General features: G+C 43.2%; 1 protein-coding gene across 1 annotated transcript; it reads left to right on the top strand.

Moving 5' to 3' along the window:
- The first annotated feature begins 10,554 nt into the window (after positions 1-10,554).
- Positions 10,555-16,516, top strand: LOC131234036 (amine oxidase [copper-containing] gamma 1-like). The gene is made up of 5 exons (XM_058230995.1): positions 10,555-11,948; positions 12,298-12,411; positions 14,730-15,179; positions 15,283-15,380; positions 16,043-16,516. The coding sequence occupies exons 1-5, from the start codon at positions 10,623-10,625 to the stop codon at positions 16,251-16,253; spliced, it is 2,199 nt and encodes a 732-aa protein (XP_058086978.1). The 5' UTR covers positions 10,555-10,622; the 3' UTR covers positions 16,254-16,516.
- Positions 16,517-17,256: the final 740 nt, after the last annotated feature.

The raw sequence follows: 17,256 nt of genomic DNA, 5'->3' as shown, positions 1-17,256 counted from the left end.
TTGTCATGTTCTTTAATGAATGAATTGATCCTTGAAAGAAAAAAAAAAAGTTTTTTTGTTGGCTTCTACAAAACTTGAGAAATGCTCACAATCGATTGGGACGCTTGGACTATCCAATCCATTGATCTAGACTGTTCACTTGGTCCAACTTGCATTTCATGGGCAACTATACAAGCATGACACTGTTCTGACAAGTATTAACCATTTGATCAATGGTCTTTAATAAAAACGGTCAAGATCATTTACAGAAAATAAGTCTAATCAACAATTATATTCATCTATTTGTTATAGATAATCATGGATTGCTTATAATTCTTTAAAAAAAAAGAAAAAAAAACATCCCATCCATAGCCTAGAAAAAGGCTGGCCATATAAAATAAAGCCGGAAGGATGGATTGGATCATCCGATTATTGCAACCTTTACATTATAGCCGTAGAAATGTGTTATGGATTCAATGGACAGTTCAAATCAACCGATTGTACTAAACTGAACTGATGCAACTAGGAGCATTTCATTGATTGTAGTGCTCTGAGAGCACTGGAGTATTTACACAAGCGGGGCATGGGCTTGGGTTTTTAATTATTTTGACCCTGTCCTGCTTTGCCTCTATCAGATAACACAAGTTTACAACAAATAAAACAAAAAGGCAAGGATACAAAAGCAAAGGCAATGGCATTTGGTAATTTTGAAGTGCTCCATAAGATATTTTGGTAATTTTCAAAATGATTCCAGTATCCTAAACAATTTTACAACGCAGAAATGCGAGAAAGGGACTTTCATTCAAGTATTTTTTTAATTTCAATATTTAATTTAGGGACAGTGACAAAAAAAAAAAAAGTATATATATTTTTGGCCTGCTTTTAGTGTTAGTGGCCCCGCATTAAGTGCCGGTGGCGTGAACCATCGCCCAAACTCAAACGTTGACTTGGTAGTGATCACTCCAGCACTGGGACCCCCTGCTAGAAAAAGCTGTGAGCCTAACCTTTCTACTCTGTCCAGATCATATGGTATGTACTCGAAATTGAGATAAATCCAATCTCAGGGAAACCAAACCTAAGAAAATAGTGGTGACTGAATGCCTGCTAATTTTTTTAGTCAGCATTGAGTGCCAGTAACCAAGTAGCCTGTACCATTGCTTGGATGCTGATTTATTAGTGACCTCTCAAGTATACTGGTAGGTGCTGGGAAATGCTCTGTGGGCCCCATCTTATCTACTCCTCAATCATTCATTTTTTTTCGTATCATTGTATGGCATGAGCCCAAAATGAAATAGATTTAATCTCAAGTAGACCACATAAAAGAAAATAGTGGTGATTGAATGCCCTAGCTCCACTGGTGGTTGCTGGGAAAAGCTCTGTGGACCACATCAAGTAGCATCACTCAAGCTGATTCAAGAGCGACCCCTCCAACACCGAGCTCCACTAGTGGCTGCTGGGAAAAGCTTTGTGGACCATATGAAGTACCATCGCTCGGAAACGGATTGGCAACTGCCCCTGCCACCAGCCAATGGCTGGTGGTCGGTGCTCTGTGGGCCCCACCATGATGTATGTATTTCATCCATGCTGTCATGAAAGTCTTGGTTCTCGATCAAATCGATTTTTCTAGATCATTTCATGATATTATAAAAAAAAATTAAGTACATCCCAATGTCAAGTGGACCACATTATAGGAAACAATGTTGTATGAACATTAACCATTAAAAACTTTTTGAGGGCCATAAAGTATTGGATCAAGCTGATATTATTTTTTTTGCCCTTCATCTGGGCGTTTATGACCTAATCAATAGATTGGATGTCAAATAAACAGTACAGTGGGCCTTAGGAGGATTTAAATGATGGATATCCAATGACTATTGTTTTCCTGTGGTGTGGTCTATCTGAGATTTATATCCCTCTCAATTTTGGGATATAGCCCTAAAATGATCTTTAAAAATGGATGAACGGAATGGATGAAATACATGCATCATGTTGGGGCCCACAGAACACCGACTACCAGCCACGGGGCTGGTGACAGGGGGAGTAGCCAATCCGTTCCCGGTACTTGAACGCTGTATCAGTAGCAACCCCTCGGATACCGAGCTCCACTGGTGATTGCTGGGAAAAGCTCTGTGGCCCCACCTTATATACTGCATATTTTTTTCAGATAATTTTATATGGCATAATCCAAAAATGGAGACGGATACAATCTCCTTTGGACCACACCTGAGAGAATACTGGTGATTTAACTCTCTTCATTAAAAATTTATAAGGGGCCACAAAAGTTTTGGATCTAGTTAATATTTGTGTTTCCTCTTCATCTAAGTTTGCATGGTGTGACACCCATATCCATAGCTCAATTGGCAGACTGAGTGGAGATACCCCGTTTCAACACTTGAGGTCTTGGTATCGATCCCTAGCGGGGGGTGGCTAACGTAGAGTGTGTGTACTGACATGGGTGTGTACTAACAAGCTAACCCAAAAAAAAAAAAAAAAAGTGGGGGGTGGCTTACTGACATGGGTAAATTTTTTTTTAATGGTGACAAACAAACACCACTGTTTCCTGTGGTGTGATCCACCTCAGATTTGAATGTCTTTAAGCCCAAAAATAATTACTCAAATGACTGGACAGCTGTGTAGAAGACACATACATCAGGGAGGGGCCAGAAAGCTTTTTCAGCACCATTAGCATCGAGCTCAGAACTGGAGAGGTCACTATCGAAGCCAGTCCCTTGTACTCAAGCATGTACAAGACGGCGGCACTCACCATGTTTTTTATGTGACATCACCTTCGTCTGTAATATAAGATTCCTCCTTCCAGCTGTCAATAAAATGATCTTTCCAAAAAATCTTAGGTGGGCCACACGATGGGGGAAGAATCTAAAATCACTCCCAAAACAGTTGGTTCTCGGCCTACCATTAATGTGTAGGCTTGGGCTTCGAATTGGGCCTTCTGTACTAGGCTATGTTGGGTGGGATCTGGGCCTCTCCAGCCCGTCGTTTACGGTGAAAAGCTTTCTACTCTGGTGGAGTGGTATCGTTGATGCAAATGCAATAAAAAAAATTGCACACGTGGCATGAATTTAATTCAAACTCGACCATCCAAACTGTGAACCGTAATAAAAATGGATCGTAAACAAAAATTTACCTTGATTTGATTATATAAGTAGCCTATTGGTGGACATTTCTTGGATGGTTGAAGTGAAAAATATCCAACGGTCAGAATTCAGCAAGCAAGATCGTTCGACAAAACCTGATTTTCAGACGATAACTTAGCTGCAGTGGGTCCCGCAATTTGAGTTGTTTGATCTAAGTTGGTGGATTCCAGGCATATAATTTCTGAGAATCTGTGTATCCACCATCACCGTCCGCCAGAGTATCAACCAACTCCCTTTTAGACGTACTACAGTTTAATTAGATGAACGATACATGATATGTGCGTTAATACTCTGGAATAACAAGGACGGTCGGTCACAATCAACTATACGTGTCGTGTTGGTGGGTCCCGGAGGTGCAATAATTGCATACATGAATACCTACAGCTATACCATACATGTACATACATACATACATACATAACATTTTGTACTGGTAGATACCCATAGTCATTGAATTTAAAACAGCATCTTGCAAATTGGGATTACGGGGAAATCCAAACCCTTCTGGCAAGGAGCCATATACATGCTTTCAAATTACTAGAATACAGCAAACTCGTCGACCCTTTCTTTAGATTTTTGGTTACTTGGGCTAAATGGACTGGGCCTGGATAGAGCTAAATGGACTGGGCCTGGCTAAGTATCAAAGCCTAGTTTCGGCATGATGAATATTTTGATCGACTAATTTTCACGAGGAATGTTTTGATACATAGAGGAGGTAAAATCATTTTATTGAAATATCATAAATTTATAGGAAATCCCCGTGAAAATTCCTATTCTACTCTAAACGTACACCATAAGAAGGCATTTGATGGGATTGGATTGTATGTGCGTCCTTTGACAACTGTATTTGATAAGCTTTCAATGTATGTGCAGCTCCACATAAAATTAAGGACGCCGATTGCGTGGAGACCCGTTGATTGGGGATATCCCTGTTGAGCTGACTCTGTGGGGCCCACTGTGATGTATGTGTTTTATCCAGGCCGTCCATCAGTTTTCCGAAATCGTGCCCTAAAATTAGGCAGCCAAAGAGTTGAAGTGAACCACACCACAAGAAAGAGCGGGAATAATGGCACCCACCGTTGAAACCCTTCTAGGGCTGACAGACCATGATGTTTATTTTTCCATCCAACACGTTCATAAGGTCCCACAGACAGAGATGAAGGGAAAACACAGATATCAACTTGATCAAAGCTTCCTTGGCCCTCGGAAAGTTTTTAATGGTAGGCATTCAATTCTCATTGTTTCCCGTGGTGTAAGGCATTTAAGCATTGGATGTGAATTCTTTTTCGGCTCATGCACTAAATTTATCTGGAAAAATGGATGGATGGTACGGAGAGAACACACACATCACGGTGGACCCCACAGAGTCGGGTCGGGTCTTCAGGCAACTGCATCCTATAGTTACACATCTCATTTGAAACGGTACAATCAACTGTATTAGTTGCATAGATACAACTCAATGGAAGCCGTACAACAACTGTACGAAATGCACAGCTACATCTCAATCAAAACGGTCTAAATCGTGGTGCCCATGTAGTCTCAAAAGCTAAATTGAAAGTGCGTCGTAATTACCCAATAGCTACCAAATGGATGGTTAAAGTGATAAATAGTCAACAGTCCAAATTAAACAAACTGATGTCCATTACTCTGATGTATATATTATTCAAGTCTATCCAATTCTTCTCTGGACTCCAATCTAAAATGAGCCCCACGATATGGACGGCTTCGATATATATATATAACCTGAGGAGCTATACAGGTGTCTGGATCTTTATGGACGCGGATTGCGTACTACCCCCGCCCGTCCCTAGCTCCGAACGGTCAGTTCTGTGGCCGTGCCCACCATGATGTATCTGTACATCCAAACCGTCTATCTCTTTTCTTAGATTATTTTAAGGCATCAAAAAAAATATGAGGCGGATACAACGATGAAATGGACCACACCACTGATGACTCTTGCATTTAATGCAACTGACCTTTAATGCTTTGTGCATTTTCATGCAACCAAGCTTATTATTTGGTGTGGCCCACTTGATCGTTGGAGCTGTCTCATTTTTGTACTCGTACCTTAAAATAATCTTAGAAAAGGTATTGACGGTTTGGATTTAAAGATCAAAACGGTGGGCCCAGCCACAGAACTGCCCGTTGGGAGCTAGGGACGGGCGGGGACGCAATACTGCCAACCATCAACGTGTTCCTACTCCTTACGCCAGGAACTTTGATACTCTGGCACAGAGTGATACTCTATACACACGCACATAGAAATTGGGCACACGGCATACACATATATTTAATTAAGCCGTCCAACTATACATGGATTATAACTTGAAAGTGGAGGGAATGGATTACGATAACTTCCTGACTGATGGGCACGAAAATGAACGGTTAAAATGGAAAAAGTGCCAACGGTCCAAATTGAACGAAAAAAAAAAATTTATATTTTTGTCAGCCACAATCTTCTTATCGACTTAATTTTTGGGTCGATGGCCCATCTAGAGTGGATCCCAGTTTCTGGCGGTCTGATTCAGAGAACATGTTATCCACGTGTACATTGACATGTCACACTTTCATATATCACCCAACTCCTCTTTCCTATCCTTGTAATTATTTCACAATGGGTTCCCAAAGTATCTGGGCAGCCGTCTGGCTGCATTCCCCAAATTCAAAGGCCCCAACGAATCTCAAAATAAAAATTTAATGAAGATTCGAATCTCTCCCTGACCCAAAATAGTAGATCCGAATCTCTCCATGACCCCAGGGATAAGAGAGAAACTTTGATACTCTGGCAGAGTTTGATACGTAATACGCAGGCACTTAGGAATTGCTTATGCTTCCTGAAATTCATTCAAATTAAACCGTCTATATTGTGGGTTCCAGTTTAGATGTACTATGAACTAGAAATTATTCTCATTATATCACCTTGACTATTGGATTGGTGGGCACTTATTAGACGGCTAAAAATGAAACATATTTGTCCTTTTCCAACAAACTAGTGTCAACGAAACAGGTGGTTGTTTTTTTTTTTGCACACGCACACACAACCTCCGCACACTCACGCCGTAGTGGCTTTCACCACCTACGGATACTCGAACCTTGACAGGGTGTTGAAACTCCCGAGAGTCTGTCACCCGAGCAAGAGCAAGGATCCGAAACAGGTGGTTAGAATTGCTCAGCCAATTTGATTTTGAAAATTTTCTACATCGAGAGTTGGTTTATCTCGAGTTAGTGTATTCCATGTGTACAAGTTATGAGTGACAGAGTATCAAAAGAAACACCGGATATTATCATACGCTGGACCGCATCTCTGCGCTGACGTAGGGATTTTCAGGTTAAGCCACTGATCCGGTAATTCAAATCATTGGTACGTTTATTCCACCCGTCAATGGGATCCGACGAATTTTTACCGTTGAATATAGACCATTGTTGCATTCATCGTCTCAGATCTTAGGCCACAAATCGAAAGGTTAAGATTGTTCCATCAGTGTTATTTTGAAGCATAGCTCATCTGCTGTTGGGTATAATAGATCCATAGTCTGGATTATCAAACCATGGGCCCTACGTGTCAAAATTAATAACATGATATAATGTACAAAGATGAGAAGAAAAATTGCTGGTCCTATTTTTTTGGTACGCCTATTGCATCCTGCCCTCCAAGGTCCGACTCAGTCCTGGCGGGGCCTCTCTGAGTGCCCTCGGTCATGTATGCTTCTTTTTTTTTTTTTCTTTTAATCTATGCTGTTCGTTAATTTTTTAATATAATTTTCAAGGCACTAGTCTAAAAATAGGCAGATTCAAGGCTCAAGTGAGCCACACCACAGGAAGTAGTGGTGATATTGATGCCCACTGTTGAATCTTTTCCAGGGCTTACTTGCCATCCAACCTGTTCGGTCACATGGACTTGATGAAGGAAAAACACAAATATCAGCTTGATAAAAACTTCTACACTGAAAGAAGTTTTTAATGGTGGGCTTTAGATCCCGGCTATGTGGTCTACTTGAGCTGTGGATTCAGCTCATTTTTTGGTTCCTACACTGAAATGATTTGATAAAATAGATGGATCGTATGGATAAAACACATACGTCACAGTGGGCCTAAAGAGGCCCTTATCACACCACAGGAATCAATGGAGATTGAACGTTTACCATTGAATACTTCTCTAGGGCAACATAAATTTTCGATCAAGATGAAATTTCTCTTCTCCCTTCATCCAGGTCTGTGCAACCTTATGAACAGGTTGGATTATAAATAATCATCACCATGAGCCTAGCAAGGTTTCATAAGTAGACATCGTTATCTACACTGTTTCCTATGATGTAGTTTACTTGAACTTTGGAGATACTTCAAATTTGAGCTCACGCCCTAAAATGAATTTAAAAAATAGATAAACGGCTTGGATAAAACACGTTCATCACCGTAGGCCCCACGGAGTCCCGACAGTGTTGTTAGGTCGGCACGACAACCGCACCTATTTCTACTGAGTAAGTGCCAAAGAGGTGCGAAGAAAGACTGACGAGGCGATCCCGGTACATTTGTCTACGGAGAAGTGCCAAATTGCGCCGAGATAGGAGAGAGGCGACCCCAGTGCATCTAGCAGCCCAGGGACCACTACAAAAGTGTGGTGCAAAGATGACGTTGGCCCACTCATCATGTCAGCCAAAAAGAAATATCCGAAAAGGAAACGGATTTTGTGATGTGCTGCACACCACCGACCTTGGTGGTGTGTTGACGTCACCAAATTCTCTGGCCCCACCATCAACATGATGTATGTGTTATATCCAAACCGTCCATCCATTTTCGAAGATAATTTTAGGATCTAAAACCAAAACTGAGTAGATCCAAGGATCAGGTGGACTACACCATAGAAAAGAGTGGGACAGTGTTGCCCACCCTTGAAACCTTCCAAGGGGCCACCATGATGTTTATTTGGTATCTAACCAGTTCATAAGGTCATAGAGACCATCGTGACCCGGATGAAGGGAAAAACCAAATATCAGTTTGATCCAAAACTTACGTGGGCCTCAAGAAATTTTCAACGGTGGGAATTATTGTTTCCTTCCTTTGGTGTGGTACTTGAGAGGTTTGGATCTAACTTAATTTTGGTCTCATAGACTAAAATGATATTACTAGATGTATGGATGGTTTGGATATAATACGTAGATCATGGTGGAGGCCGCGGAACTTGGTGACGTGGTTTCAACACTGATGTCTGGTTATCCATCCCCAGGCTAACAGTGAAGTGTGAACTGACAATGGGGTCTAATATCATGCTGACAAGAAAATGAAAAAAAAAAAAAACTTGGTGACGTCTCACCACGCAATCCGCTTCCCATCAGAAAAATGGGCATTTCGATTGAAGAGCCTCAACCAGCCATCTACATTCATTGTCCAAGTACACATGGAGCCCACATGATGAGTGGCCCACATCCATATATTCGCACGGATCCCACGAATAGCCTCTTCAAATAGCGGATTAGGTACGGACAGGTTGAGTAGGATACTCCTACTAAAGTGACGTTACCAAGTTCCTTGAGTCCCCCGTGATGAATGTGATGTATTGACACCGTCCTCCCGCTTGGAGAGATCATCTTAGGCTAGATCCAAAGAATGAGGCAGATTCAAAGCTTTAATGGACCGCACTAGGGAAAAGTGTAGAGGGAGAGTGATGCACACTCGTTGAAACCTTCCTAAGGCCGGCTGTGTTATTTATTTGAGATCTAACTTGTTCATAAGTTAACATGTATATTAAAGAACGTAGAACAATCAAAACTTTTGTGGCCTTTTGGGGCGTGTTTGGCCTGACCAATTCCATGGGATTAGGTGGGATGGAATGGATTTTAAGGTAATGATGGTGGTGTCAGCGTTTGTCCCTTGATCCCATGGGTTTGGGATAGCCCATTGGATATACGGCAGCCTGTGTGGACGGTCCCAAATGGATGGGTTTGTACCTACACTGCTTCTTGTGATGTGCCCCACTCATTATTTTATATTTGCCTTAAAACAAATTTATCGCTAAATGTAGGCCCATGAAAATGATGGACGGAGTGGATATCTCATTGATATCTTGATGGGCCCCACATAGAAGTGAAAAATCACATCCTGGGATTGGCACAATCCATGTTAGGTAAAGGGCGGTGTTTACGAGGCGAGGTACATCCTGCCATCCCAAACGGGGGATGGGATAAGATCTAGCAGGATAACCCTCCTAATCCCAGGATAGCTCACATCCAGCGCCTGGCCAAACACGCCTTGAAGTTTTTAATAGTAGGCGTCACTCTTTCCACTTTTTTCTGTGGTGGGTCCACTTGAGCTTTGGATCAAACTTATTCTTTGGTTTATACCATACAATGGTCTCTCTAAATAGATGGGCGGTGTAGATACAAAACACGCATCATGGTAGGACCCACAGAACTTAGTGGTGTCCCTTCATAGCGAGTCTAGCTACCCAACCATCTGTCAGTAGTCGCGCGGCATTTTGTTTTTTCAGCAGAGATGGATGATTCCCAGGCAGCTTAGGGCGTTTGAAAAGCAGGCACTAAGGGCGTGTTTGGGCAGTGGGATTAGAAGGGGTTAAGTGGGATTGGGATTCAAAAAACATAATTATTACCCATGGCAGGGATTGTCTCCTTTTGCCATGGGATAAGATTACTTCCATGATTTGTTGGTAATACGTTGGTACATTGAGTGGATATATCCACCATCATTTGAAATTACTAAGAATAACATACATGTGTTATCTTTAAATCATTCATTTGTTTTGTAACCTCATTTTATGACATGGGCCTAAAAATGAGACAGGTCCAAAACTTATGTGGCCCCAAAGAAGTTTTCAACGGTAAGTATTCAATCCCTGTTGCTTTCTATGGTGGGGTCCACTTGAGCTTTAGATTTACCTGATTTTTTTGCCCATGCTCTAAAATAATCTCGAAAAATGAGTGGACGGTGTGGATATAGCCCACACCATGGTGGGACCTACACAACTTACTGACATTGCATGAAATTGGCACGGGATCCAATGCAATTCATCCACAGCTATTCCATTCTTCCCAAACATGGAGTGGAATTGACACAGGACGAGATGCAATTCCATCCCACCGAATCCCTTCTACTCCCACTGCCCAAACACGCCCTAAAGAAATTGTGCAGGTGACGTAATTACCTCAAATTAAAAATTGTGCCATAGACTCTTTCCGAGTCAGTCGCAAAATCAGTTTGTCTTTATCATTTTTAAGTGTCCAACAACGTGTTCACGAATCTGACAGTCAGATAATTAAAAAGCGAAATTTTCTCTTCATGACTTATCTAATCTGAAAACGTAATTAGGATATTTTAATTCAACTTAATGAATGCCAGGTCCCCAAATTTTCATTACCCGCGTATCATCAATCGCACTTTTTAGAGTATCAAAGCTTCTTCTCTTTTCCGCGCCTATATGAAGACGACCCCTGTCTCTACCGTCCGTCACACTACCTTATTTCAGTGAGAGGAGAGATGGAAACAACTTCCCTCCTTCGCTTCCTCTTCGTTGTACTGAGCGGCCTTCTCGTTCTTCTCTTCACTCGCTCTTGGTTCCACCTCCCATACACCCCTTCCGAAAAGGTCGAGCTGCTCGACTGCAACAGCTTCTCTCCATGGTGCACCTCCAAGAATCGAATCCATTCAAATCCCAATCTCCTCCCAAACACCCAACGCCCCAAATCGCAATCCCACATATCGGAAACCCCGCACCACCCTCTCGACCCCCTCACCATCCAAGAAATCAACAAGGTTCGCTCCATCCTCTTAACCTACGCACCCTTCACCTCCTCTCCCTTCACCATCCATTCCCTCGTCCTCCAAGAGCCCGATAAGGCCGTCGTCCTACGCTGGAAGAAAGGCAATCCGCTCCCCCCTCGGAGGGCCTCCGTCATCGCTATCCTCGGTGGACGATCCCACATCCTCACCGTCGATCTCGAGTCGGGCACGGTCACCGATGATGAGATCAGCTCGGCGTCCGGGTACCCGACCATGACCATCGAGGACATGACCATGGCCACGTTTGCTCCGCTGTCGGATCCTGCCTTCAATCGAACGGTGCAGGACCGGGGCGTCGCTCTGGCGGACCTCGCCTGCCTGCCGATCTCGCTGGGCTGGTTCGGGAAGAAGGAAGATGGCCGGAGATTGATCAAGGTCCAGTGCTACTCGACGGAAGGAACTGCGAATTTCTACATGAGACCCATAGAGGGATTGACAGTGGTCATCGACATGGACACTAAGGAAGTGGTGGAGATAACCGATCGGGGCCGTGATATCCCGATCCCGAAGTCTGAAAACACCGATTACCGATACGCGGCCGTCCAGAACGAGCGGCTCTGGATGAAACCGTTGAATCCTATCTCCATGGAGCAGCCAAAGGGTCCCAGCTTCACGATCGAAGATGGCCACACCGTGAAGTGGGCCAACTGGCAGTTCCATCTCAAGCCCGATCCCCGGGCGGGCGTCATCATCTCTCAGGCCAACGTCCGAGATTCCGAGACCGGCGATCTTAGAAACGTCATGTACAAAGGGTTCTCGACGGAACTCTTCGTGCCGTACATGGACCCGACAGATGCATGGTACTTCAAGACGTACATGGATGCCGGTGAGTACGGATTCGGGCTGCAGGCGATGCCGTTGGACCCGCTTAACGATTGCCCACGCCACTCCCACTACATGGACGCGGTGTTCGCGGCCGCAGATGGTAAGCCGTATGTTCGGTCGAACATGATCTGCGTCTTCGAGCGGTATGCTGGCGAGATTGGATGGCGGCACGCCGAGAGCCCGATCACAGGGATGGATGTAAGTAGAGATTATGATATTTACTCCTATAATTCTTAGAAAATTGGAGATTTTTGTGCACTGCTGAAGTGGTGTTGATTCATCCCTCCTACAATTGCGGGCCTTACTTTTTGGATGGAGTGTAGCCCCTTAGTCAAAACCAATCAGACGATCTTAAAATTGTGGGTACAGGATGGGTCTACAACATGGACCCACAAATTTAACGGTTCAGATTGGTGGGATATATGTGCCGTATATGCAGTGGATGAATCAGCCCATGAGGCTTTGGTTGAGTGGTATGGAATACTGTGGGCGCTAGTAAGCGGACGTGGCAATTGAGTGTCGTTATTATCGCTGGTTTGTTTGGCAGATTCGTGAGGTGCGGCCAAAAGTCACCCTAGTCGTTCGGATGGCAGCATCCGTCGCGAACTACGATTACATCGTTGATTGGGAATTTCAGACAGATGGTCTTGTACGCATCAAGGTTTGAGTCGATTCCACTTAAAACGCATCTTTCTTGATTTGTCGTTGTTGGCCCGGGCCTCTCCACCGTCCTTTCATTTGACGATGAGGATCTCCAGGATTCTCTCTCTCTTTTAATTTCTTTTTTTTAAACAAAAGAGAGAATCTCCTGGAATCTCCTTGGATTCGTGCGAAGTGATTGGACAGTGAGAGAGAGGTGGGTGTTGGCTGACGTATTCTTTCCATAGAAATGCGTATATATGGACAGTGCACCTCCCGCCACTTTCTACTATGTAGTGGTAGTGGGCGTTTGATGATCTAAACCGTTCGTTCATCATGACAACCATGGATGGATCATTGGACCAGACCAGACTTACTGTGATTGGCATAATCCTGTGCATTTGAAAATTGGTGTACGTATTCAATAAATTCAGTGTTTCAAGGATTTTTTCACGACTTTTTTTTTTTTTACACGGTTAGGATTGTCCAAAGTCACTGTGATGTTGGTTCTGTGGTTGATTTGGAGCCTTATGATGAACGAGCGGTTTGGATCGGCATACAAGTATGCCACGTGCCCGCTGTAAACATGGGAAGACGAATATTGTCCTCCAAGGTGGACTGCATACCATACTATTATGAACCCAGTAATTCCACTATAAAAGATTTACAAACAACTATTAATATTTAAATAATTTCTATAATATTTTTACCTATAAGCTTTTTATTGCAAAAATTTTTTATTAGCATCCAAACGACTTCTTAGTATTGAAGTCCACTTTACTGAGAGTGAAATAATAGCATTATTTTTATGTGAGAATATTTTACACGGCCAGACCTACTTAGTGGATGGCGTGGATATTACACCTTTCCGTCTTACTGCTAAATATTTGCTCATGAATGCTACGCTGAACACATGTTGTGTGGGCTTAGCAAAAGATGTTTGGTGTGAGGTTAATGGACTGACAACGGGCTGGGTTTTGGCTGCGCCAGCCGGGTTAACGCTATGAGCTTAGCCAAGGCCTAAGCGCGGCAGTCGGCACAAGATTGAGCTAGCCTTTGCCAAACCCAAAATATTTTGGTTGGCCCCAGGCCTAGCATGCATTAGGGTTCCATGTTACATACACTTGGGGCCCGTTTGGATCTTAAGTTGTTTTAGATAAGTTACTTATTTGGTGGTATCCAAACAGGCCATTAAAGTCAGCCGGGCAATCTAAGCCTAAGCCTGATATGTCCCAAAAATTGACTGGACCTCACAAGATAGGTTCGATCATAGCCCACGGGACTAATTAACAGTTCCAAGCCCAGCCGAAAAGCCGGCCCTTGGGTAGACTGTCAAATTTGTGCGTTTTTGCACGTTTTTGCATTGTAAGATAGGTCAAAGTATTAAATCGCGGCTGGCAACTTATCAATGGCATACACGATATGTACGGACGCCAATCCGGACGGACAAAAGCTTGGCTCCACTGTCGATGGATTGGATTCACCATCCTTGTGTGCTGCAATTTTAGTGTTTAGTAATTATACACTAACAACAGTACTGTATACAGTCGATTATACACCATCCATTACCAAAAGTATCTATGGGTGATAATATCATTTTGATGGGGACAACCTTGTGGGCCACCACCTCGAGATTTTTTGAAGAAAGAACGGTGGTTGATCGATCATTTCTTCTGTGACATTATAATTGTCATGTTAGTCTTGACATTATTGAAGGTAGAAATGTTCTTCAGATGGTGAATGACAAAGACCGCCTCAAGAGTTTGAAATCATTGAGCTCCGATTTTTTAAAGAGTATCAGACCGGAATCCTCTGTAGCCCCTGTTTTACCTTCCGCGTGAGGCATTCAATATCTATGGGCCCACCATGGTGTATACGTGAAATCCATACCGTCCATCAGGTGATAGCCTTTATGTTCATGGTGCATACGAAAGATATGCACGATACATAACTCATAATGGGCCATACCAATGGGGAAAAATGTAAAATTGCAGCTAAAACATCTAAGTTCATTCGTTGTGGCCTATGTAGATTTCCGATCAGGCCGATTTTTTGTATCTTTCCTTCGTCCTGTTGCGTCACAGATGATGAACGGGTTTGATGAAAGATGCACGCACATCATGTATGTGCAAGATCCGGACCATTCAACATGTCCTGGTCCGAAAATTCAGATGGCCCTGCCATCAGGCGAGCTGCAAGCGTACTTTTCAATACAGGCAGTTGGTCATACACATGCTGCCCGCCTGATGAGTGGACCTATCTGATCTGATGAAGGGCCTGGTTCTAACACGTGCATCGTCGGCACATGTGGAGATGACTGGAAGTCGTGGGTGATAACAGGTTGGGCTGAGTGGAATACTAATGGTGAAAGGAACCCCGTATGAGAACCTTAATCAGGTACCCGACCATGAGGAGATGTACGGCACCATCTTGTCCGAGAACGTGATCGGCGTCATCCATGACCACTACATCACATTCTACCTGGACATGGACATCGACGGCTCGGATAACTCGTTCGTCAAGGTCAATCTTGAGAGGCAGGACACATCTCCCGAAGAATCGCCCAGGAGAAGCTACTTGAAAGCTAAGAGGAACGTCGCCAAGACAGAGAAGGATGCGCAGATCAAGCTCAAGCTGTCTGAACCGACCGAATTTCATGTGATCAACCCGTCCAAAAGAACCCGAGTCGGGAACCCGGTCGGGTATAAAGTAGTTTCAGCCGGCACGGCCGCATCCTTACTTGATCCTCAAGATCCTCCGCAGTTGAGAGGCGCATTCACAAACAATCAGGTGACCTTAAATACTCACCATCTGATTCAGTTACACTTGTTGAAATTACCCTTTCTTTCTTTAACTTAATAATACTCTCTCTCTTTTTATTTTTTTCCATTAGATATGGGTAACTCCATATAACCGGAGCGAGGAATGGGCCGGCGGACTTTTTGTATATCAGAGCAAAGGGGAAGACACTTTGGCTGTTTGGTCTGAAAGGTAATTGTGATTTTAATTTATTATGTTTGAAGAATTAGGGTGCGTTTGGATGAGTGTTGAGTTGAATTGCATTTTTAAGTTTCGTGATGCATAAATAACAGATGGTTACTTCCCCCGCATTATTAGCATGGTTGGCAAATTGACCAAGTTAGATGCGACTCATCCAAGTTGGCTCGAATTCTATCGGTAAAGTCCGGTCTGGTTTGGTACCACCAGGAGTCGGTATTGAGAATAGAAGGTGACTTGGTACAACTCAGCTGAGTCACAACTCTGATTCGGGAACAAATGTGTCTCCCAAAGTGGCTGAGGCCTAAAAAAAAAGACTAGAATTTTATTAAGTGCAAGGTCTTCAAATTACAGTAGCATTTCCTTCAAGATTGACCTGAAAGAAATGTATTTGCAATTTGAGGACTCTTCCCCCACATTACTTGTATTGGGAAGTCTCCTTAGACCTCTTAATTAAATTGAATGTTTGCAACTTAATTTACTTGTGCAACCAAATGCAGCCCTAGTTCTTTTTTTGAAGTACCCACAAATCAACCATTCATTCAATTTTCAATGGTTGAATTTATTCGCGTGTTTGGGTGGCACAAAAAAATAACCCCCACATAATCTCTTCTCTGTTTCAAGTGTTACTAAGTGTATATTGGATTGAATTGCAGGAACCGACCAATCGAAAACAAGGACATTGTTGTATGGTACACATTGGGATTCCATCACATCCCTTGCCAAGAAGACTACCCCATCATGCCCACTGTCTCTTCGAGCTTTGATCTGAAACCTGTCAATTTCTTTGAGAGTAATCCCATTCTCCGGGTGCCACCCAATCTTGAGAAAGACCTCCCGGTCTGCGCCGCAGCTGCTTCTTCATGATCTAGTTCAAGCGACAATTGATCCATCTGTGCATGCACATAAGTATGCACCGTGTGGATGTATGTATGCATGCATGTTGGCAAAGGTTTCACAAAGCCTTTTAGAATGTGGGTGGGATTGTGCGTAGATAAGCAGAGGAGGTATGAGTGTGGAGTGAGGTACTGCAATAATGTGTTGCAATGGACTCGTGTTAAAATGGCAAAGATGTTTAATACAATATGCAAATATGTTTTACTTATAATTACATACAGAGGAGCTTTCCATTTCGTTGGTTACTAACCAATTAACGGCGCATGTGTGCATGTACCGTGATTTATGACAGTCCAAATGGTGGGCCACTACTTTTGTTTGATCGTGGTAGGGAAGCCATTCTGATTAGATGATTCTAGAATCTGATTAAGAGAGTTTTCCCTTCTAAATCTCTACCATTGACAAGCTTTCAGCTTTTTTTTTTTCACTCTCCATTTAGAAGTACCACAAGCAAAAGCCAGGATTGCATCTCATCCACAGTAGGGTCCACCACGTGGACAGTCCAGATTAAATCACTGTACTAGCATGTCTACTGCAGTTTGGCACCAAAGCATGACTGGCTGATGGCATGCAACAGGGCCTCAACAGAGTTGCGTGGTTGGACTAGAGTGGGCCATTCTTAAAAAAGGAGTGCTGGATAATATCTGCGTATGAGAAGTGGTTCCCACCCTCCGTGTCATCAGAGAAACAGGACAGATTTGATTTTTGTAGTGTAAGAAGCTGCAACGACAATTTCAATTCATTGCCAACGACAGAATCTCCAACTTTTGGACTTGAATGCTACACCCAAGATACCTCTTCTCCTTTACGGCTGTCTTTCTTCACTCAAAAGCACCTGGTCCCCACAGCTTATAGTTTGATCAAGATCGGACGGCTATAAAAATTGTCCAACTGCCACACATAGCAATGAGCTAAAAGCGACAGAAAGAAAGGACAATTACCTAAAGTGCCCCAACAAAAAGAACTAGGACTT

The sequence above is a fragment of the Magnolia sinica genome, chromosome 18 (genome assembly GCF_029962835.1).
Source record: "Magnolia sinica isolate HGM2019 chromosome 18, MsV1, whole genome shotgun sequence".
Classification (NCBI taxonomy): Eukaryota; Viridiplantae; Streptophyta; class Magnoliopsida; order Magnoliales; family Magnoliaceae; genus Magnolia; species Magnolia sinica.
The sequence above is the reverse complement of the archived record's forward strand: the minus strand, read 5'-3'. Positions and strand labels throughout refer to the sequence as shown.